Raw genomic sequence first — 24424 nt, 5'->3', positions numbered from 1 at the left:
TTGAACAAAGGCCAGTCCCATAGCGCTGACTGAATACAACACACCGGGGGAAATATGAGAGCCTGTCGACAGTTTCAACTCTGAGGTTGCAAATACAACATTCTGATGGCAGAATGCTACAGTGACAAATGCTTTACCCTCATGACAAACATCTTCAGAAGATGTGCCATGCCCAGAGGGCTGCCAAATGAGGACATTACACACACATACACACACACGCACTCTTTCAAATGCATATAGAGCACACACACGCATCAACACACTCACTGACACACAAACAGATGATCCAAACGCAAATGATCAATCCACAATCTTCCTCCACTCATGCAACCGCAGCAGCCGACACAGTCAATATCTTGCGTGCACACATTTAAAAGCAGAAAGGAAGCAGAAATAAAGCTCAACCAACACTGGAAGCTGAAGCTGGTTGGGTTTAATCTCATTACAGTTGGAGCCTTGGGCCTCCTGTCTCCTCTCCTCCGCCTATTTATAGCCCCCTCACAGAGAGGAGGGTGGGCCCTGACATAAACTATGCTCCACTGGCTGGGGCTGATGTGGCCGGATTACTGACGGGCAACACAACCAATCACAGCTGGCTTGAGGTTCGGCTTCCTCTAATTTGAAGTGACAAAACGTGAGAGAGCCCCGAAATCATTCATGACAGCTGGGCCACGGTCTCCAGCCACAATCTCCTCCTCTCACCCTCTGTTTTCCTCTCAGCCAGGCCACGGTCTCCAGCCACAATCTCCTCCTCTCACCCTCTGTTTTCCTCTCAGCCAGGCCACGGTCTCCAGCCACAATCTCCTCCTCTCACCCTCTGTTTTCCTCTCAGCCAGGCCACGGTCTCCAGCCACAATCTCCTCCTCTCACCCTCTGTTTTCCTCTCAGCCAGGCCACGGTCTCCAGCCACAATCTCCTCCTCTCACCCTCTGTTTTCCTCTACTCTCTAGTCTGCCTACGCCCCCTCTCCCTGGAGTCTCCTGTCCTCATCCCACCTGCCCTCCACAAAAAGCTGGGCTCCAGTGTCACCTTGGATGACAGAAAACAGGGTCTAAACACATAACGACATGGCCCTTCATCTGTCACTGGGAATAAAACTCTCAGGAGCAGAACGAGAGGAAGAAGGGGTGTGTGAGAGAGAGAGAGAGTGTGTGCGCATGGTGTTAACGTCACCCTCAAAGACACCTCATTAGGCTGTTACTATAGGTTATGTTACTCCGCATGGCCAGAATTACACTGGAATATACTGTAGACTCCCCCACCCTGACTGTTTTCACACTAAGTGTATGAGCATAAACTACATACATCTCCAGCGTATTTGCATATGTGTGAGTCTGTGTATGAGAGATGGGGGCAAGAGATATTTATGTAGTAGGATGGAGCTGAGAATGGACTGATAAAGGTCGAGAGAGAGAGAGAGAGAGAGAGAGAGAGAGAGAGAGAGAGAGAGAGAGAGAGAGAGAGAGAGAGAGAGAGAGAGAGAGAGAGAGAGAGAGAGAGAGAGAGAGTCAAGGCCAGGACGGCTCATCCCTGTTGTTAATTAATTTGCCAGTGTAAAACCCAGCCTCTGGCCTCCCTCCTCCATCCGCTCTCCACAAATCCCATTCCAGCTTCGTGCTGATGACCTGCACTGACCGCCACTCACAGTGCACTGCAGCATGTAGTGCTGCTGCTGCATATGGCCGCAGCCCAAGAAACAGTCATGGTATTTTAAAGAGGATCCGGCTCTCAGACTGACAAGTCCAGTATCCACCGGGAATACCATGTCCAGTCCGCAGGGACCTTTTGACCAGCTAATAGCCTGGATGGTGGTGAGCAGGATTTTAAATATTTTAGTCATTTAGCATACGCTCTTATCCAGAGCGATTTAGAGTAGTGAGTGCATACATTTTCATACTTTGTTCTGGATAAGTCTCTAAAAGCTTCACACACCTGGATTGTGCAACATTTACCCATTATTCTTTTCAAAATGGTTCAAGCTCTGTCAAATTGGTTGTTGATCAATTGGTTGTTGATCATTGCTAGACAACCATTTTCAGGTCTTGCCATAGATTTTCTAAGCAGATTTAAGAGAAAACTGTAACTCGGCCACTCAGGAACATTCGGTGTCTTCTTGGTACATGTAGATTTGGCCTTGTGTTATTGTCCTGAATTTATTTCCCAGTGTCCGGTGGAAAGCAGACTGAACCAGGTTTAACTCTTGGACTTTCCCTGTGCTTAGCTCCATTCCGTTTCTTTTTTATCCTTTTTTATCCTTTTTTATCCTGAAAAACTCCCCAGTCCTTAACGATTACAAGCATAACAGGCAATACGCTCGACCTCATCTTTACTAGATGCTGTTCTTCCACTAACCTCATTGCAACTCCCCTCCAAGTCTCCGACCACTACCTTGTATCCTTTTCCCTCTCGCTCTCATCCAACACTTCCCACACTGCCCCTACTCGGATGGTATCGCGCCGTCCCAACCTTCGCTCTCTCTCCCCCGCTACCCTCTCCTCTTCCATCCTATCATCTCTTCCCTCTGCTCAAACCTTCTCCAACCTATCTCCTGATTCTGCCTCCTCAACCCTCCTCTCCTCCCTTTCTGCATCCTTTGACTCTCTATGTCCCCTATCCTCCAGGCCGGCTCGGTCCTCCCCTCCCGCTCCGTGGCTCGACGACTCATTGCGAGCTCACAGAACAGGGCTCCGGGCAGCCGAGCGGAAATGGAGGAAAACTCGCCTCCCTGCGGACCTGGCATCCTTTCACTCCCTCCTCTCTACATTTTCCTCTTCTGTCTCTGCTGCTAAAGCCACTTTCTACCACTCTAAATTCCAAGCATCTGCCTCTAACCCCAGGAAGCTCTTTGCCACCTTCTCCTCCCTCCTGAATCCTCCTCCCCCTCCCCCCCCTCCTCCCTCTCTGCAGATGACTTCGCCAACCATTTTGAAAAGAAGGTCGACGACATCCGATCCTCGTTTGCTAAGTCAAACGACACCGCTGGTTCTGCTCACACTGCCCCACCCTGTGCTCTGACCTCTTTCTCCCCTCTCTCTCCAGATGAAATCTCGCGTCTTGTGACGGCCGGCCGCCCAACAACCTGCCCGCTTGACCCTATCCCCTCCTCTCTTCTCCAGACCATTTCCGGAGACCTTCTCCCTTACCTCACCTCGCTCATCAACTCATCCCTGACCGCTGGCTACGTCCCTTCCGTCTTCAAGAGAGCGAGAGTTGCACCCCTTCTGAAAAAACCTACACTCGATCCCTCCGATGTCAACAACTACAGACCAGTATCCCTTCTTTCTTTTCTCTCCAAAACTCTTGAACGTGCCGTCCTTGGCCAGCTCTCCCGCTATCTCTCTCAGAATGACCTTCTTGATCCAAATCAGTCAGGTTTCAAGACTAGTCATTCAACTGAGACTGCTCTTCTCTGTATCACGGAGGCGCTCCGCACTGCTAAAGCTAACTCTCTCTCCTCTGCTCTCATCCTTCTAGACCTATCGGCTGCCTTCGATACTGTGAACCATCAGATCCTCCTCTCCACCCTCTCCGAGTTGGGCATCTCCGGCGCGGCCCACGCTTGGATTGCGTCCTACCTGACAGGTCGCTCCTACCAGGTGGCGTGGCGAGAATCTGTCTCCTCACCACGTGCTCTCACCACTGGTGTCCCCCAGGGCTCTGTTCTAGGCCCTCTCCTATTCTCGCTATACACCAAGTCACTTGGCTCTGTCATAACCTCACATGGTCTCTCCTATCATTGCTATGCAGACGACACACAACTAATCTTCTCCTTTCCCCCTTCTGATGACCAGGTGGCGAATCGCATCTCTGCATGTCTGGCAGACATATCAGTGTGGATGACGGATCACCACCTCAAGCTGAACCTCGGCAAGACGGAGCTGCTCTTCCTCCCGGGGAAGGACTGCCCGTTCCATGATCTCGCCATCACGGTTGACAACTCCATTGTGTCCTCCTCCCAGAGCGCTAAGAACCTTGGCGTGATCCTGGACAACACCCTGTCGTTCTCAACCAACATCAAGGCGGTGGCCCGTTCCTGTAGGTTCATGCTCTACAACATCCGCAGAGTACGACCCTGCCTCACACAGGAAGCGGCGCAGGTCCTAATCCAGGCACTTGTCATCTCCCGTCTGGATTACTGCAACTCGCTGTTGGCTGGGCTCCCTGCCTGTGCCATTAAACCCCTACAACTCATCCAGAACGCCGCAGCCCGTCTGGTGTTCAACCTTCCCAAGTTCTCTCACGTCACCCCGCTCCTCCGCTCTCTCCACTGGCTTCCAGTTGAAGCTCGCATCCGCTACAAGACCATGGTGCTTGCCTACGGAGCTGTGAGGGGAACGGCACCTCAGTACCTCCAGGCTCTGATCAGGCCCTACACCCAAACAAGGGCACTGCGTTCATCCACCTCTGGCCTGCTCGCCTCCCTACCACTGAGGAAGTACAGTTCCCGCTCAGCCCAGTCAAAACTGTTCGCTGCTCTGGCCCCCCAATGGTGGAACAAACTCCCTCACGACGCCAGGACAGCGGAGTCAATCACCACCTTCCGGAGACACCTGAAACCCCACCTCTTTAAGGAATACCTAGGATAGGATAAAGTAATCCTTCTCACTCCACCCCCCCTTAAAAGATTTAGATGCACTATTGTAAAGTGGCCGTTCCACTGGATGTCATAAGGTGAATGCACCAATTTGTAAGTCGCTCTGGATAAGAGCGTCTGCTAAATGACTTAAATGTAATGTAAATGTAACATGATGCAGCCACTGCTATGCTTGAAAATATGGTGATTGGTACTAAGTAATGTGTTGTATTGGATTTGCCCCAAACATAACACTTTGTATTCAGGACAAAAACTTAATTGCTTTGCCACATTTTTTGCAGTATTATTTTAGTGCCTTGTTGCAATGCAAAGAGGATGGTTGTTTTTTAATATTTTTATTCTGTTTCCTTCTTTTAATTAGGTTGGTATTGTGGAGTAAATACAAGGTTGATGATCCATTCTCAGTTGTCTCCTATCACAGCCATTAAAGTCTGTTTTAAAGTCACCATTGGCCTCATGGTGAAATCCCTAAGTGATTTCATTCCTCACCGGCACAGAGTAAGGAAGGATACCTGTATCTTTGTAGTGACTGGGTGTATTGATACACAATTGTGTAATTAATGCTTAAAAAGGATATTCAATGTCTGCTTTTTTTTTTTTTTTACCAATCTACCAATAGGTGCCCTTCTTTTTGAGGCATCGGAAAACCTCCCTGGTCTTTGTGGTTGAATCTGTGTTTGAAATTCACTGAGGGCACATTTTTACTCCTAAACTTATTTAAGCTTGCCATAACAAAAGGGTTGAATACTTATTGACTCAAGACATTTCAACTTTTAATTTTTTATTAATTTGTAAAAAAATAAAATAATAATAACATATTTCCACTTTGACATTATCGGGTATTGTGTGTTGGCCAGTGACCAAAAAAATCTCAAATGAATCCATTTTTAATTCAGGCTATAACACAACTAAATGTTGAACAAAGGGGTGTGAATACTTTCTGAAGGCACTGTGCACAGAACAGATGGACAGGACACTGTGACAAAACAAGCTATGTTCACACTTTGATCTAACAGAGGTCAGGAACTGTATAAGTGAATCCTCTCTCCTGAGGCTGAGGGAGAGACCAAGCAGAATAGCGGTGTGCATTACCAGGTTCCACTGTACACCTAACAGTGGGCTGTATGGCTATACATCAAGGCTTCTCATACATTATGTAGAAACCTTGAGTGTTTTCAATAACCTTGTCAAGACGCTATGTCTTGGAAAACGCTGCTCTATATTCCAAAGCCATACATTGTGGTTTGTGCTTGGATGCCTTTTGCGAAAGGATTTCTCAGAATCATGCCTATGCTTTAGCAATAGCAATGATTTGTTTTGCTTGCTACAGAGAATGGATGTAGGATCTTAATTTGATCAGAGAAGCAAATGCCAACTTGTAGCGTAAGGCTTCTAAAGTTTGTAATTTACACTTTAAAATGTCAGACTTGATTTGCCCTGATGAAAAATGTATCAACCCCTACAAAAAATGTCTATTAATTATAATCCACATAATAATTCACATTTCCTGTTGGTGCAGGATTATTCTCCTGCTGTAGCAAACTGGCTCAAATGAAGATCCTACATCTGTAGATGCTGCACTCATATATGCGTGCACATCCACCCACACAAACACTTACACACACACCAAACCCACAGACAGCCACCGACACTCAAAGTTGAAATATGAAGGAAAAAAGTATAATCAAATTCATGAAGCATTTCAAGCCAGTCAGTGTGTTTCTACGTCAAACATGATTAATTTAAAAATACTAATATCTGCAAAAAATTGCAAGTTTAGTCACATCTATCTATAAATACCATAGCAAGTAGCACACTAACATTTCCTGGTGCCATCAACTAAATATATATTTGTGAACAAAATGTTATTTGTCTGGCGGTTATGTAAAGATGGTGAGTCAGAAACAATTGCTTCCAGTTCAATTCCCATACAACCACAGCAGAGCAGAGCCAAGCAAGACAATTCCCATACAAACACAGCAGAGCAGAGCCAAGCAAGACAATTCCCATACAAACACAGCAGAGCAGAGCCAAGCAAGACAATTCCCATACAACCACAGCAGAGCAGAGCCAAGCAAGACAATTCCCATACAAACACAGCAGAGCAGAGCCAAGCAAGACAATTCCCATACAACCACAGCAGAGCAGAGCCAAGCAAGACAATTCCCATACAACCACAGCAGAGCAGAGCCAAGCAAGACAATTCCCATACAACCACAGCAGAGCAGAGCCAAGCAAGACAATTCCCATACAAACACAGCAGAGCAGAGCCAAGCAAGACAATTCCCATACAACCACAGCAGAGCAGAGCCAAGCAAGACAATTCCCATACAAACACAGCAGAGCAGAGCCAAGCAAGACAATTCCCATACAACCACAGCAGAGCAGAGCCAAGCAAGACAATTCCCATACAACCACAGCAGAGCAGAGCCAAGCAAGACAATTCCCATACAACCACAGCAGAGCAGAGCCAAGCAAGACAATTCCCATACAACCACAGCAGAGCAGAGCCAAGCAAGACAATTCCCATACAACCACAGCAGAGCAGAGCCAAGCAAGACAATTCCCATACAACCACAGCAGAGCAGAGCCAAGCAAGACCAAGAGGCCAAAGGAGGCCAATTTCTCCTCCATCTCTACACACACACTCACCATCTCTCTCTCTCTCTCTCTCTCTCTCTCTGACTCTCTCTGTCTCTTTCTCTGACTCTCTCTCCCTAGAGAACACAACCTCTCTGGCATTTCGAAATCAACACATTAATCATGTCATAAGTCAGACGTGTTCTATTTTCTCAATCAGAATGTATTGCTAAATACTGTACATGGTGATATTATGGCAAAATGATTAACATGTATTATTTCCAATCCAATAGGGAAAAGAGGACATACAGACAAGGCATGGCCATGTATTGGCTCTGCTGAAGCCAGAGAGTACAGTATAGTATGACAGTCAGTCAGTGACATATTCTGCTGCTTGCGATGGCTGCCATCTGTCCTTCCTCTGTAAGCGGGACCCGGGATTACCACCTTCTTCTAATTATCCACTGAATTGGGAGTTTGAGATCCTGCCAGTAATTCTGGGAAAGATGTATCCCATGGGGCCTGGTGTATTAGGCAGGAGAACAACAGGAAGTAAAACTGCCGTTGCCTCAGCCTGCATACTCTATACAGATAAACACAGGACTGACTCTCTCATGTCTGGCTGCATTTGCTGTGCTGTGGCTAGCCACATTCCATTCCCAGGTGATGTCATTCACTCAGTTCTGCCCTGATTCGTTGTGAGTTGCTGACCTAAACAAGGTACTTTCTCAGCCTGTGTGTGTCTGTGTTTGTCTGTGTGTGTCTGTATGTATGATCCCTTTTGTACCTTGCATTCGTTCTCCATTCTGCTCTGCTTCTTTCCACTCCCGTCTCCAGTATGACTACTAGGTTATTGATGGATGGGAGATGTGCTGTGACATCCAGTCTCTCCTCTTCAGTCAGGCAGCCTCTCCTCTGGGAGAGAGCAGCAGACTCCTAAAGCACCCTCCAGGGGGTTGTCCTCTCGCCAAGCTGCTGTTGCATCTCTGCCTGTGCCCCCCTGCCCACCCACCTGCCGCACCAGCATCACAATTTGACAATGGGATTGTGGGCCGCTGCGCTTCTGCTGGGATTAGAGTGGTCTCTCTAAAGTGTAGAGTCTAGTAGTTCACTGGGAAACATGGGGGAGAAAGAACTCTTTACACCTCTAAATTGCTGTGTAGTTTCTAAGACTGGGTGCTTGGCAGTGTCACACAAGGGAATTGAAATGATGAAATAATACTACAGGTCTCTCTCAGGAATATGACTTGGTCTCAGTAATAAAGGTACATGTTACTTACCAAGACATCTAGAAAGTCAGGGACTGTAAGGAATTTCAAAATAGAAATATCTTTGAGGGTACATAAATATCACCCTGGCTGTGCTTGTCTAGACAGCAATTCTGTGACCCGAGTCCCGAATGGTACTGTCAAAGCATCATATTTCTGTGTCATATAAAACCTTGTGGGTGACATCAGGTTGTTATATTATTATTATAGTGACACGTGGTCACACATGGGTTATCCAGCTATGTCACTGTTTTAACTTATTTAGCAGACTACCAATCTGTATCTAAACAAACTAATCCACTTCCATTCTACTCTCTAGGTATCCATAATAACAAGTTTGTTCAGTTGAGTCATTAGGGCAGATTGCAGTACTATGGATTCTTGGAAGGGTGATGCGGTAAATGGTAGCGCTGCATGAACAGATATGAAGTATTATTTACAGAGGTGTGACTTTAGGGCAAGCAGGAGATGAGATAATGCACAGCACAATGGTAGTGGTGGGCAGCTCATCTCACCTGGGGAGATGGAGCGATGGAGATGAGAGCGAGAGAGATTGAGATTCAGAAAATGCACGGTGAACAGAAGAGATAGTCTGCTATCTAGATCATGAGGAACTCAGTGGACGAGAGGAGAGGGGGAGTGGGAAGAAGAAGAAATGAGAGAGTTAAGATAAAGGGAGGGAACAGCAGTGTGATTAACACAGCAGTTGGCAAGAGAGAGAATCTGAGAGGCATCGTGGATCTTATGAAGAGGACAGAACCACAGAATTGGGAGAGAAAGAGAGGAGAGAAAAGCCAATATTTCTACCATTTAACAGCGCTGATGGGAGAGTAGACCAGTGCTGGGAGACTTGCTGTGATCGAAGTTAGTAATTACAGTGAACAAGGAGTCCTATTAACAGTATTATCATATAAGGAGAAATAGAAGAGTCGACAGGGCTTATCAAGAATAACAAGCCAGCTGGGAGGATGACGGGGTGTGGAACACCTGATATTCTGGAGAGAGAGAGAGAGAGAGAGAAGGGGGGAGAGGTATGGAAGGGGGAGAGAGAACGAGAGAAAACGACAGTGAGTGAGAAATCACTGGAGACAGCTAAGTGGATTCAAGGCGCTTGAAGATAAAAGAAGACGACTAACCGGAGGTCAAGTGTAAAACGCTGAATATCATAAAAGAGAAAATGTGTTGAGAGTCATGCAGACTAAAGAAGATAACCAAACAGCAAGGTTATAAATAGCTGATATGCAGAAGAATGTCCAATAGACAGACAGCAGGAGAGATGGAGGCTCTGGTTAGCAGAGATGATGAATCTAGACTAGAGAGAGAGGGGGAACATGGAGGAAGCCAAAACAGAGCCTGCAGGTACTTGAGCAGAGGGCATAGTAATGAGCAGGGATAGCTACATCTGGAGGGGCCCTGAAGGACCCCTGTTTTACTCACTGGCCTGAGCTAGTGTGTAAAACAACCTGTTAGGTGTCAGTGGAGAACGCCTGAACGTCTGGCTTTTCTGGATCAGCCTGAGTGAACACTGAACAGATAGAGTGTACTCCGGCTGTATGAGCAGCCATCAGACACCAATTAGAACCAAAGGTTAACATGGAAACACACTGTATGTGCAGAGAAAAGACTAACCTGCATCTGAACCAAACCGTTTACACTACATAAATGAAAAAGGACAAATTGTGGTTATCATACATTATGTATTTATGTATTGTTAGTATAATTCATGCACAGTACATGAACCGTATGTGGATATGTAGAGTATACGGTATGTGTTATTGAGTCTGTATATCGACAGTATGGGAACCTCACAATGCAGCTGGATGTGATCAACTGCAGGTCTATCTAATTAGGTGCTAAACGATTATGTCAGCGAGCCAATCAGCAGTTACGAGAGCAACCACAGAGTTTGCCACTCACTCCTGGATAGCGGCGGCATGGGAGGCGGAGGCGTAGGGAATGCCTCAAGCCGTAGGGGAGGGAGGGAGGGGTGGAAATGGTTGGAGACTCAGGCGAGTGAATAAGATACTTTCAGAGCACTGTGACTTATCCGCGGGGGGGGGGGGTTCAGAGGGCAAGGCTACAGAAAATCGTGATTCAGTTTCCACCACATCCCAACAGCACTCATAATGTATGTGTGGAGGTTATGTGCCGGAGCATCACCCAGTAATACCCATCAGAGGCTGATGCTTTTTAGGTAAATGTAGCTATTATACACATCCATGAAACAAGTAACCATAGCAACAGGTTCCTCTTTCAGCATCTGTCATTCTTCTGGTAACTAACTTTCCAGAGTGTATTGGGCTTGGGACAGTGACTGATAGATTGAAAGACTGTCATACAAAGATGGAGAGAGAGAGAGAGAGAGAGAGAGAGAGAGAGAGAGAGAGAGAGAGAGAGAGAGAGAGAGAGAGAGAGAGAGAGAGAGAGAGAGAGAGAGAGAGAGAGAGAGAGAGAGAGAGAGAGAGAGAGAGAGAGAGAGAGAGAGAGAGAGAGAGAGAGAGAGAGAGAGAGAGAGAGAGAGAGCGAGAGAGATAGAGAGAGAGAGGGAGAGAGGATGAACCGTCTGATACACATGGGGAAACACAGTCAGCCACTCAGACTCTGTTACAGGTAACATTATACAGCAAGGACAAGATAACTAGTTGAATTTGTAAAACATTTATGAAAGCAGTCTCTACTCAGGTTGACTGGCTGTTATAAGAATCAAACTTCCACACACACGGTTGGTTTCCTCCACAGGTTGCTTACCTCAACATGTCGTCTGTATGCCACCCATGCACTAGGCTGGGCTACTCCCCACAGTGACGCTGTTTCTGTTAAATTAACCAATGTGATTCAAGCAAGCTATGACACAACGGTAATACAGTCACCTTTGGGATCCCAGTCCCATCTCATCTGACAAGAGGTCAGAGGGAATTGATTTTGTTCTGAGCTGTCTCCAGGCTGGCCCATAGGTGAGAGGGCTGTCTGTCTGTGTGATGTTGATACACACACCAGAGTCAGCAGTACACAGATCCAGTCATGACCAGACATGACCATACATTATCTACAGGAGGCTGGGGCCCCCAGGGGACCATGATGATCGACTGATGTGATTTCCGTTCGCTATCACTGACATCTAAGCTATAACTTATGTATTTGAATTTTGCAGCACTATTTACTTATTAGTGTTGATGACCCCTACGTAAAGTATTCATGATGAGGACGTAAAGTGCTTGTTCAAGCCACAGAGATGCCAAAAAGCAGGAAGAAAAAATGATTACAGCACCGCTCTCTCCTGCGTCTGATAGATGGAAAATAAGATAAGGGCAGAGGGATCCAACAATATAGCAACTGCATGTAAACATCCATTTACCAGTAAAGGTCTAAGCCTTTCAAGGGGTGTTCTACTAAGCTAACAAATGGAATTGTTTTAAGATGGTTATACCATGGATCGTTTTTCTATTTGATTTTGAATTTTAGGACCCCTGTAGGTACCCAAAGAATATTTTTATTTTATTTTATTAAACATTGAATTTGGCCTTACTGCTGTTAGCCCATAGAAACGCATTGCATAACATGTTCATATTCACGCGTCCAGCACCCGATGTCACAGGAAGTCCAAAAAGATCATCAAGGACAACAACCACCCGAGCCACAGACTGTTCACCCCGCTATCATCCAGAAGGCGAGGTCAGTACAGGTGCATCAAAGCTGGGACCGAGAAACTGAAAAACAGCTTCTATCTCAAGACTATCAGACTGTTAAATAGCCATCACTAGCCGGCTACCACCCGGTTACTCAACTCTGCATCTTAGAGGCTGCTGCCCTATATACATAGACATGGAATCACTGGCCACTTTAATAATGGAACACTAGTCACTTTAATAATGTTTGCATACTGCTTTACTCATTTCATATGTATATACTGTATTCTATTCTACTGTATTTTAGTCTATGCCACTCCGATATTGCTCATCCTAATATTTACACATTTCTTAACTCCATTCTTTTACTTTAGATTTCCCAATAACATCTGCTAAATATGTGTATGTGACCGATACAATTGGCTTCCATTGACACTTTTTTTAGGTGAGCCAGGACCATTCACAGTTGAGCTCACTCAGTTTATCAAGGCCAAATGCTCGCTGGCTTCCCTTGCCTTCAATGCTACAGGTGGCAACAATATCATACGCTTTTTGACCAGACAGCATCAGATAGATGGGCTACACATACAGAGACAGAGGGGCGCTGTTTTGCTCGGATGCTTTCTCCGGAGAGATACATTCAGCCTCTTGTGAATTGAAGGGAAATGATGAAACACAGAGAGACGAAAGAAACATTATTTTATATTTTTGTAAAGCCTGGCTTCCCTTGGCACCCATGGATACACGCCACTGCCTTTCGATGGTGTGGTCATATTAGTGTGTAGCCCAGCTGTTCGGACTCTACAGACAGAAGTTGGCGCATGTGGGGGTCAAATGGTCAATGCGATAATTTTGCTAGGACTGTGTGAGTGGTCTGAGTGAGGGACCTAATGGGAGGGGCCTCATAGGATGGATATGTGACCTGAAAACTAGCTGTTGGTAGAGGGGTTTGGACCTCTCTTTATTATTGGTCTATTAACTTATACCGCCTGGTGATGTTACCATGCAAACCAAAACTCAACCCATGCAAAACCTGCTGATTAGAAGGTCCTGCATAGATTGTATTTTCAACCAGCAACTATCAGGAAATAACACATTTACAGTGTTAGATTCATCAGCTGTTGTACAATATTTTACAAAAAACTGGAAAAACTGAATTTTGACTGCACAGGGCCTTTAAAAATGCAGGCATGTGCCATCAGCAGGACATCAGTAGGGGAATGAGCAGATGTGCGTGAAGCTGTGTCCCCTTAGATACCATGGGCCTGAAGGAAGCTACACTAGCCCTGGGTTACAGAGAGGGAGAGCTGCCTGCTAGAGACAAGCTGTCAGTAATAAAGGTTGATAAATCCAGAGACTTTCATTATTATTCTGATGCCATATATGAAAAGAATGAAAATGGTGTGACTCCCCCCATCCCAACCCCCCTACGATATGAATGTAGATAAAACAAGCCTTATTACCATCCAGAGACAGCTACCACACCATCCTGCCACAGACACACACACGCACAAACACACACAGCCACACATGCACAAACACAATTGATTAAACACAAACCACTCCCATAATATTTATTCATACAAACGTACGCATATTCATATATACGCTGTCCTAATTGCAGACACCCCCAAACAGATGCACACCATTTCACTAATGACCTAAAGTGCATACTTAGACACAGACATATTTCTGACCTCACAAACACACTGTTGTGTACACACAAAATGCACACAGACACAGCCACACACACACACACTCTACTTATCAGCCACCGCTCACAAACCCCCTTATGCTGTGTTTACACAGGCAGACCAATTTTGTTCCTTTTTTAACTAATTGGTATTTTATATTTTGTATTATTATTATCTATTTATTTATTTCTTTCTTAAATTGGGGGGGTTACAAGTATATTATCCATTTCAAATTATATTTTTATAAAACCTATACCTGTAGGCAGCCACTCAAAAATGTGAGAAAAAAAAGTATGAAATACATTAAGCTATAATAAAACAGGAAAATAAAGAAAACATTTTTTGGGCCTTCACCCTCAACCTCCCATCCCATTCCCCCAACCCCACTCAGCCAACACCCCAACCCAAACCAACCCCACTCAGCCAACACCCCAACCCAAACCAACCCCACTCAGCCAACACCCCAACCCAAACCAACCCCACTCAGCCAACACCCCAACCCAAACCAACCCCACTCAGCCAACACCCCAACCCAAACCAGCCCCACCCAGCCAACACCCCAACTCAACCCCACCCAGCCCAGGCAACACCCCAACCCAGGCCCACCCAGCCAACACCCCAACTCCACCCCACCCAGCCAACACCCCAACCCAACCCCATCCCAGCAAACAGAGAGAGGGAGGGAGAAACAGAGAGAGAGAGGGAGAAACAGAGAGTGAGAGGGAGAAACAGAGAGAGAGAGGGAGAAACAGAGAGAGAGAGGGAGAAACAGAGAGAGAGAGGGAGAAACAGAGAGTGAGAGGGAGAAACAGAGAGAGAGAGGGAGAAACAGAGAGAGAGAGGGAGAAACAGAGAGTGAGAGGGAGAAACAGAGAGAGAGAGGGAGAAACAGAGAGAGAGAGGGAGAAACAGAGAGTGAGAGGGAGAAACAGAGAGAGAGAGGGAGAAACAGAGAGAGGGTGGGAGAAACAGAGAGAGGGAGGGAGAAACAGAGAGAGGGACGGAGAAACAGAGAGAGGGAGAAAAGTAGAGAGAGAGTGCGAAACAGAGAGAGAGGGAAACAGAGAGAGAGAGGGAGAAACAGAGAGGGAGGAAGAAACAGAGAGAGAGAGGGAGAAACAGAGAGAGAGAGGGAGAAACAGAGAGAGAGAGGGAGAAACAGAGAGAGGGAGGGAGAAACAGAGAGAGGGAGGGAGAAACAGAGAGAGAGAGAGGGAGAAACAGAGAGAGGGAGGGAGAAACAGAGAGGGGGAGGGAGAAACAGAGAGAGAGGGAGAAACAGAGAGAGAGAGGGAGAAACAGAGAGAGGGAGGGAGAAACAGAGAGAGGGAGGGAGAAACAGAGAGAGAGAGAGGGAGAAACAGAGAGAGGGAGGGAGAAACAGAGAGGGGGAGGGAGAAACAGAGAGAGAGGGAGAAACAGAGAGAGAGGGAGAAACAGAGAGAGAGAGGGAGAAACAGAGAGAGAGAGGGAGAAACAGAGAGAGAGAGGGAGAAACAGAGAGAGAGAGGGAGAAACAGAGAGAGAGATGGAGAAACAGAGAGAGAGAGGGAGGAACAGAGAGAGAGGGAGAAACAGAGAGAGAGAGGGAAAAACAGAGAGAGAGAGGGAGGAACAGAGAGAGAGGAGAAACAGAGAGAGAGAGGGAGAAACAGAGAGAGAGAGGGAGAAACAGAGAGAGAGAGGGAGAAACAGAGAGAGAGAGGGAGAAACAGAGAGAGAGAGGGAGAAACAGAGAGAGAGAGGGATAAACAGAGAGAGAGGGAGAAACAGAGAGAGAGAGGGAGAAACAGAGAGAGAGAGGGAGAAACAGAGAGAGAGAGGGAGAAACAGAGAGAGGGTGGGAGAAACAGAGAGAGGGAGGGAGAAACAGAGAGAGGGAGGGAAAAAGGAGAGAGGGAGGGAGAAAAAGAGAGAGAGGGAGAAACAGAGAGAGAGAGGGAGAAACAGAGAGAGAGAGGGAGGAACAGAGAGAGAGAGAAACAGAGAGAGAGAGGGAGAAACAGGGAGAGGGAGGGAGAAACAGAGAGAGAGAGGGAGAAACAGAGAGAGAGAGGGAGAAACAGAGAGAGAGAGGGAGAAACAGAGAGAGAGGGAGAAACAGAGAGAGAGAGGGAGAAACAGAGAGAGAGAGGGAGAAACAGAGAGAGGGTGGGAGAAACAGAGAGAGGGAGGGAGAAACAGAGAGAGGGAGGGAGAAACAGAGAGAGGGAGAAAAGTAGAGAGAGAGTGAGAAACAGAGAGAGAGGGAAACAGAGAGAGAGAGGGAGAAACAGAGAGGGAGGAAGAAACAGAGAGAGAGAGGGAGAAACAGAGAGAGAGAGGGAGAAACAGAGAGAGGGAGGGAGAAACAGAGAGAGGGAGGGAGAAACAGAGAGAGAGAGAGGGAGAAACAGAGAGAGGGAGGGAGAAACAGAGAGGGGGAGGGAGAAACAGAGAGAGGGAGGGAGAAACAGAGAGAGGGAGGGAGAAACAGAGAGAGGGAGGGAGAAAAAGAGAGAGGGAGGGAGAAAAAGAGAGAGGGAGGGAGAAAAAGAGAGAGGGAGAGAAACAGAGAGAGGGAGGGAGAAAAAGAGAGAGGGAGGGAGAAAAAGAGAGAGAGAGACACAGAGAGAGGGAGGGAGAAAAAGAGAGAGAGAGAGAGAACCACAAACACCCCAACACACTCTTTCACGCCCACACACACACATTCAGGAGAAACATCTGGGGGTATCAGTGTGTCACATGGGAGGAACAGCTTGGAATAACAGCATGAAGGCCTGTCTCTTTTTCTCACTCTAGCTTTCCTACACATAAACACAAACCGTACACAGACACACACACACATTCTCTCTTATGCTTCTGTGTTGAATACGTGAAAATACAATTATACAATGTGAGTCAGTCAAACAGAGGTGGCGTTCAGTTCTCCTTATTTTCCTCCTGTTCTTTAAACATTTGGGAAATAGCAGCTCAAAAGTTGCCAAAGAAGCCATTGTCATATTGATGAAGTTTAAGATTGATATTGGACTGGGATGACTTTTAATTGTTGTGAGAGAAACAACAGTCAGATATAGATTTTTGTCTGACTTGGCTCATCCAATTACAATGGTTCATTAGGAAAGCTTTAACAGAGTATAGCTTTCAGTCCTGATGACGCTTTCCTGTGCAACTGTTACTATCTAGAAAAAAACAAATGAATTATGTGGTAATTCTATCGCCATATTGGATTGAAGCATAATGCATCTGTAACGGTCGTCGTCGTCTGATGAGGAAGAATCGGACCAAAGCTCAGCATGATAAGTGTTCATGATTTAATTAAACTGAACACTAGAACAAAATAACAAAGTGAATAAACAAAACCGAAACAGTCCTGTCAGGTGCAGAACACTAAACAGAAAACACAACTACCCACCAAACACAGGTGGGAAAATGCTACCTAAGTATGGTTTCCAATCAGAGACAACGATAGACACCTGTCCCTGTTTGAGAACCATACCCGGCCAAAACAAAGAAATACAACACATAGAAAAATGAACATAGAATGCCCACCCAAATCACACCCTGACCAAACCAAAATAGAGACAAAAAGCTCTCTAAGGTCAGGGCGTGACAGCATCACTATTTCATAACCTGTGGGCTATGTCTTTGTGCCACTGTGGCAATCATAAAATGAAGCATTGTCAGTAATACCTGCCTTGTCCAGAACCAAGCTTCCCTAATCAGAAAGCCTGTTGATGTCAATGGCCGTGATCGAGAGCGTCAAAACCGTGATGTATCATGGGTAAATTGTGACGGACTGACTGACTGATATCCAAATAATATTGACTGGTTATTTACAATGCAAGGTGATTTGTAGATCAGTCCATCTCACCTCGCCTTTAACGTCAGCTCAAATCACATTGTATTTGTCACATTCTTTGTAAACAACAGGTGAAGACTAACAGTGACATTTTTTCTTACAGCCACTTCCCAACAATGCAGAGAGAACAGAGAAATAATAGAAAGATAATAACACAAAGAATAAATACACAATGAGTAGCAATAACTTGGCTATATACACTGAGTACCAGGACTGACTCGATGTGCAGGGGTACGATGTAATTGAGGTTGATTCTGTATGTACATGCAGGTAGGGGTAAAGTGACGAGGCTACAGGATATATAATAACTTCTTTGGGACTGGGGGGCACTATTGAGTAGCTTGGATGAATAAGGTGCCCAGAGTAAACTGCCTGCTACTCAGGCCCAGAAGCTAGAATATGCATATAATTAGTAGATTTGGACAGAAAACACTCTGACGTTTCTAAAACTGTTTGAATGATGTCTGTGAGTATAACAGAACTCATATGGCAGGTAAAATCCAACCAGGAAGTGTGAAATCTGAGGTTTGTAGGTTTTCAAGTCTTTGCCTATCCAATATACAGTGTAAATGGGGTCAGATTGCACTTCATAAGGCTTCCACCAGATGTCAACAGTCTTTAGAACCTTGTTTCAGGGTTCTACTATGAAGGGGGAGCGAATAAGAGCTGTTTGAACCAGGGGTCTGGCAGAATGCCATGAGCTAAGTCACGCATTCGCCCGTGAGAGCGAGCTGCGTTCCCTTTCATTTCTAAAGACAAAGGAATTGTCCGGTTGAAATATTATTGAAGATTTATGATAAAAACATCCTAAAGATTGATTCTATACATCGTTTGACATGTTTCTACGAACGTTAATGGAACTTTTTTGACTTTTCATCTGGACCTAACGCGCGAACAAAAAGGAGGTATTTGGACATAAATTATGGACTTTATCGAACAAAACAAACATTTATTGTGGAACTGGGATTCCTGGGAGTGCATTCCGATGAAGATCAACAAAGGTAAGTGAATATTTATAATGCTATTTCTGAGTTTTGTGACACCTCTGCTTGGTTGAAAAATGTCTGTATGTTTTTCTGTGGCTAGGCGCTGACCTAACATAATTGCATGGTGTGCTTTTACTGTAAAGTTTTTTTTAAATCTGACACAGCGGTTCCATTAAGGAGAAGTTTATCTATAATCGTATGTACAACACTTGTATCTTAGATCAATGTTTATGATGAGTATTTCTGTAATTTGATGTGGCTCTCTGCACTTTCACCGGATGTTTGTTTGAGACAATGCATTTCTGAACATAACGCACTAATTTCAAATGAGGTTTTTGGACATAAAGATTAACTTTATCGAGAAAAAAACAAAACATTTATTGTCTAATATGGAGTCCTGGGAGTGCCATCCGGTGAAGATCATCAAAGGTTAGTAAATAATTTTAACGCTATTTCTGTCTTTTGTGACACCTCTCCTTCTTTGGAAAATGGCTGTATGGTTTTCTGTGACTAGGCGCTGACCTAACATAATCGCAAGGTGTGCTTTCGCCGTAAAGCCTTTTTGAAATCAGACACAGTGGCTGGATTAACAAGAAGTTTATCTTTAAAATGGTGTATAATACTTGTATGTTTGAGGAATTTTAATTATGAGATTTCTGTATCGTCCCACATATCCCAGAGAGGATAAGCAGTAGCAGTAACGTATGTGATGAGTCAAAAGAGTTGGTGCTAAAGGGGGTCAATGCAGATAGTTCGGGGAACTATTTGGTTAACTATTTAGCAGAGGCATTGTCGTGCCTTCGTCACGACTGTGTTCTTGTGTGTGGACCATGTTAATTCCTTAGTGATGTGGACACCGAAGAACTTGATGCTCTCTATACCCTCCACTACAGCCCCGTCGATGTGGATGGGGGGGGTGATCGGCCTTCCATTTCCTGTAGTCCGTGATCAGCTTCTTTGTCTTACTGTCATTGAGGGAAAGGTTGTTGTCCGGGCACCAAATTGCCAGGTCACTGACCTCCTCCCTATAGGCTGTCTCATCGTCATTGGTGATCAGGTCTACCACCGTGGTGTCGTCAGCAAACTTAATGATGGTGTTGAAGTCGTGCGCAGTCCCGCAGTCGTAAGGTGAAGAGGGAGTATTGAAGGGGACTAAGCTTGCATCACTGAGGGGCCCCCGTTTTGAGGGTCAGCATGATGTTGTTGCCTACCCTCACCAGCCCGGGGGTGGCCCGACAGGAAGTCCAGGATCCAGTTGCAGAGGAAGGTATTCAGTCCCAGGGTCCTGAGCTTAGTGATGAGCTTGGAGGGCACTTTGGTGCTGAACGCTGAGCTGTAGTCAATAAACAGCATCTCCCCCAGGGTGTATATCGGTCCACTAATACAGGACTAGTAAAGGCACTACTTTTGTGAGATTTTTCATCTTCATATATATATATATATATATATATTTTTTTTTGGAAATATATATTTTAAAAATTCTGATGTTTCAGGGGATGCTGCAGCAACCTCAACACCCCTACTTCCTGCGGCTATGACGGTTTGTGTCAAGAACTGCAACGCTGCTGGGTTTTTCACGCTCAACAGTTTTCCGTGTATTTCAAGAATGGTGCACCACCCAAAGGACATCGAGCCAACTTGACACAAATGTGGGAAGCATTGGAGTCAACATGGGCCAGCATCCCTGTGGAAAGATTCCGACACTTTGAGTCCATGCCCCGACAAATTGAGGATGTTCTGAGGGCAACTCAATATTAAGAAAGTGTTCCTAATGTTTGGTATACTCAGTGTATGTGCATACTGTATTCTCGACATAGCTCCTCCTATATAACTACTGTACATACCTCTTTCTTATTTATACAGTGAGCTCCAAAAGTATTGGGACAGTTTTTTTTATTTATACCTTTATTTAACTAGGCAAGTCAGTTAAGAACACATGTAACTGACAGTTAGACTTACAGGTTATGTCGTTGTTTTGTGTTTGAATTGTGTAACTGACAGTTAGACTTACAGGTTATGTCGTTGTTTTGTGTTTGAATTGTTTACGTGTCCGCTGTGCGGGGAAATGATAAGACAAGCGGAACTACGTAGCTAATAACTGTTGTAACGGGGATTCTTATTGTAGCAACACACTTTTGGAGGGAATGCAATCCCACGCTGTGTTAGCTAAGTTTTCATGTCATCGGGTGTAGTTCATAAAGTTTGAAGCGTATATTGTTAGGATGGTAACGTTATAATAATTAAGGATGAAGCGTGAATTCATGCCAGGAATAATAAGTGTGAAGTTTGATTACCTCCCTTCTGTAATAAGCAGCCAATGAGGTATTTTTCCTTTATTCATGTGTTTAATCTAATACTGTTATAGCGCCGGCTAAACTGTTTATGTATGTAAGCACTTCAGAGTTATACCAAGCTAATAAGTCACTCGTAAGATAAGGTTGTAAGAGTGTGCTTAACTGTATTTTTCATTTACTTTATAGTTCTCACGGAAGGTGATAAATCTGACTGAAACTACAGAATAAAGCCGCCAGTTAAAATCAAGGAACGGTTGTGCTCGTGGTTACTGGAGGGAGCTACAACACATTCTTATTTTCAATGACGGCTTAGGAACAGTGGGTTAACTGCCTTGTTCAGGGGCAGAACAACAGATTTTTACCTTGTCAGATTTTTACCTTGGCAGCTGAGGGATTCGAACTTGCAATCTTTCAGTTACTAGTCCAACACTCTAACCACTAGCCGCCCCAGTGACTTTTTCTGGGCTCTGTACTCCAGCACTTTGGATTTCAAATGATATAATGACTTTGAAGTTAAAGTGCAGACTGTCAGCTTTAATTTGAGGGTATTTTCATCCATATCGGTGAACAGTTTAAAAATGACAGCCCTTTTATACACAGTCTCCCCATTTCAGGAGACCAAAAGTATTGGGACATTCACTTATATGTGTATTAAAGTAGTCAAAAGAGAAGTATTTGGTCCCATATTCATAGAACGCAATGACTACATCAAACTTCTGACTCTACACATTTTCTGGATGCATTTGCTGTTTGTTTTGGTTTTGTTTCAGATTATTTTGTGCCAAATTGAAATGAATGATACATAATGTATTGTGTCATTTTGTAGTCACTTTTATTGTAAATAAGAATAGACTATGTTTATAAACATTTCTACGTTCATGTGGATCCTACATATTATGGATCATCCTGAGTGAATCGTGAATAATGATGAGTGAGCAAATTCACCATTACAATAGCATAGGAGTACATGACAAATACACTTTTATATGATTTCTTGAAATGTAACATCCAATAAAAATTTAGCAGCTGGAAGCCAGCGTAACATTTTAGCCGTTTCGTCTAATACAAAATTCCCCAGTCCTCCAAGGAGGCGTGACAACAGCGTGATTTTGAGGTACGGCTAAGCTACCGAGACTATAGCCAACCCAACACAGTTCCACCCTTCTGGGCAACATAATCTGCTGGTTCTCATTTTAACCTTTAATTTGATTCAATTCAATAAGAAAGATGATATCATACTGAGGCACTCAAGCCCTGAAATGAGAACCACTGCCTGTAGGTGATGCACCTGACCTGTCCAGGTATGTTACATGGAGATGCCCGACCTCTATGTGAACTGTACCCATGGATGGCGTATCAGCTATGCCAACATTGCCAATAGCCGAACGCTTCAGTGGAAGATTATCTGAGTCAAGTATGCACGCATGAACGCACCCACTAGACCTTTGAATCCATTAGAAACGCGCAAAACAAATGTATTTCTGTTATCTATATAATATGTTTGTCATGGTCATATAGGCCTAGGCTACTCTTAAAACGTTATTGATATTTTCCCTTGTTATTCCTGTTTTTGTGTGGGCGGGCGGGTTTACAGACAGTGCCAATCCGAGTGCTCAAACTCATGTTCTCTGACATGCCCAAGACGCATAAAGCATCACCGAGAACCCACGCGTCCCGCCTCCCAATACCAAACACCTCATATCAGTTAACCCTTCCGGCATACTTTAACACAGAGCACCACCCACTCATTATTAGCGGCTCTATTTATGCATATGTGTTTCGATTATAATGTTTGGAAATGTTTGTTGGATGCACGTCATACCGTCTATTTCCAACACAATTGCCGATGGAGGGGTTTGTGGTTCCTTGGAACGAGGATGGCCAGGACATCCGACACTTCCTAAGCCCCGGTCTGTCGCTCGTGTCCATGGCATTAGAGCGCTCTATCCCTCGGTGGTGATGGCGGTCGGTGTCGGAGTATCCCCGGTGTTTGATTTTGATCGGGGTCCGTGGCTGCCTCCAAAGATGTTGCGGAGGCTTTAGGGTCGCCTGCTCCCGGGGAACGGGGAGCGAGAGAGAAAGGCTCTTTTTCGAGCATGGTGGTGGTACTTCCATCATAGTCCAAATTAAAATATCCCTTTTATATCTCAACTTATTGACACAAATAATAATATGGCTATATATTCTTTGACTTCAAATTACTAACCTATTAATGTCCATCATTGCCACTTAATCGTAGCCTACCCTGTGTAATTGGGTAGACAAAAGTGACCATGTCAAGTGCAGTCCGATGTTATATGTAATATTCTAAATAATAACATTTAAACCTTTCGACCATTATCACAGTGGTACTGTCAGGCAGAGAATGTGACTCATTTCACCCAGAAAGTGTCTTTCTTTTTCCTACCGTTTATCCAATTAAATTCCCAACCAAAAGTTAATCTCTCTTCTAAATGTAAAACGCTTCCCTTGTTTTTTGCTGAGAGCTTCGCCAATCGTTAAAGTATCCGTCTGGTAGGTGACGATAGCCCCTCGCCGGTGCTTCCCCTGAAGTTTGACGCCTTGTCGCCCATTGCGTACTGGATCACTTTAGTTACAGAACAATGTATTGCTTTTATCAGCTCCTTATTGCAGAATCACAGACCGCTGGCTCCTGTGCGATGCGGGGTATTATTGCTGCTCCGGACTGCACATGTCTGTCAAATCTCGCTCGTAACCGCTCGGTCTCCAGCTGTAGCCATAAAAAGTAACAGAATACTGTAGTGCATCTGGAACTACATAGGCTGAGCCGCACGCGCGGAGCCCACTGTCTCGACTTTCCCCTGTATTCAAATGTTTGATCCAATTATTTCAGTTTGAGATTAAATTAGACTTCGAACACTAGAACATCTCCATTAATTACATAATTTCGGTTGCCTTTGGAGTTGTGGTTGTGCCTGTATTCAAAACCCACGCGATGTTATTTTCTTTGCCGCTCTTCTTCGCACAATGCATTATCAAAAGCAAAAGACTACCATAAAAGCATTGACTGTCGAAGTCCTGTAGTCGCTGCTTCCATTATCTGTCCATTGTCACGTCTGAACTCCAGATTGACGACAAATGTTACATTAACCATAACGCATCATCAACCCCTCCAGTCCATCGCTCTCGCTCTCTCTCGCTCTCTCTCTCTTGCTTCTTTCTCGCTCTCTTTTTCTCTCTCCAGCAAGCCCACACTCGCGGCCCCGGTTCAGTTGGTTTATCTCTTTGGACTGAAAGGAATTTAATAATGTATTATTATTTCCATCATATTGCGTTCTTTTCTCGACAGTCAATTTTGTGCAAGCGCATTTTGACGGTATTCTCCTGAAAAGCCCTCGACATAAAATCAAAAGAACTGATGTATTTTAATAGTCTACTAAATCGTTTTTCACCACTGTCTGCTTTCAGTGCACTGCCGACGTGGTCAGAAGTGTAAGCCGTAGTAAATGGATAACCACTTCTCACAAAACGCGCTATTTGTTGTATCCGTTTTAGCTATTTGTCGCAGTCGTTCCACTGA

At 44.9% G+C, this 24424-nt stretch overlaps 1 protein-coding gene and 1 long non-coding RNA gene across 2 annotated transcripts in view; one reads left to right on the top strand and one right to left on the bottom strand.

Annotated features, from left to right (window-relative positions):
- Positions 1-24424, bottom strand: part of LOC139577532 (3',5'-cyclic-AMP phosphodiesterase 4C-like) — a 65251-nt gene extending 40827 nt beyond the window's left edge. The window contains exon 1 of the mRNA XM_071404578.1: positions 22706-24424. Within this exon, the coding sequence (XP_071260679.1) occupies positions 22706-23001 (296 nt within the window). The 5' untranslated portion in view covers positions 23002-24424. The remainder of the gene's footprint in view (positions 1-22705) is intronic.
- On the top strand, positions 20533-21131 carry LOC139577549 (uncharacterized). Its single transcript, XR_011675329.1, has 2 exons — positions 20533-20911; positions 21070-21131. It is a non-coding gene; the product is annotated as an uncharacterized lncRNA (long non-coding RNA).

This window comes from Salvelinus alpinus, chromosome 1 (assembly GCF_045679555.1).
Source record: "Salvelinus alpinus chromosome 1, SLU_Salpinus.1, whole genome shotgun sequence".
In the NCBI taxonomy this organism is placed as follows: domain Eukaryota; kingdom Metazoa; phylum Chordata; class Actinopteri; order Salmoniformes; family Salmonidae; genus Salvelinus; species Salvelinus alpinus.
This window is presented reverse-complemented; position numbering and strand designations above follow the sequence as displayed.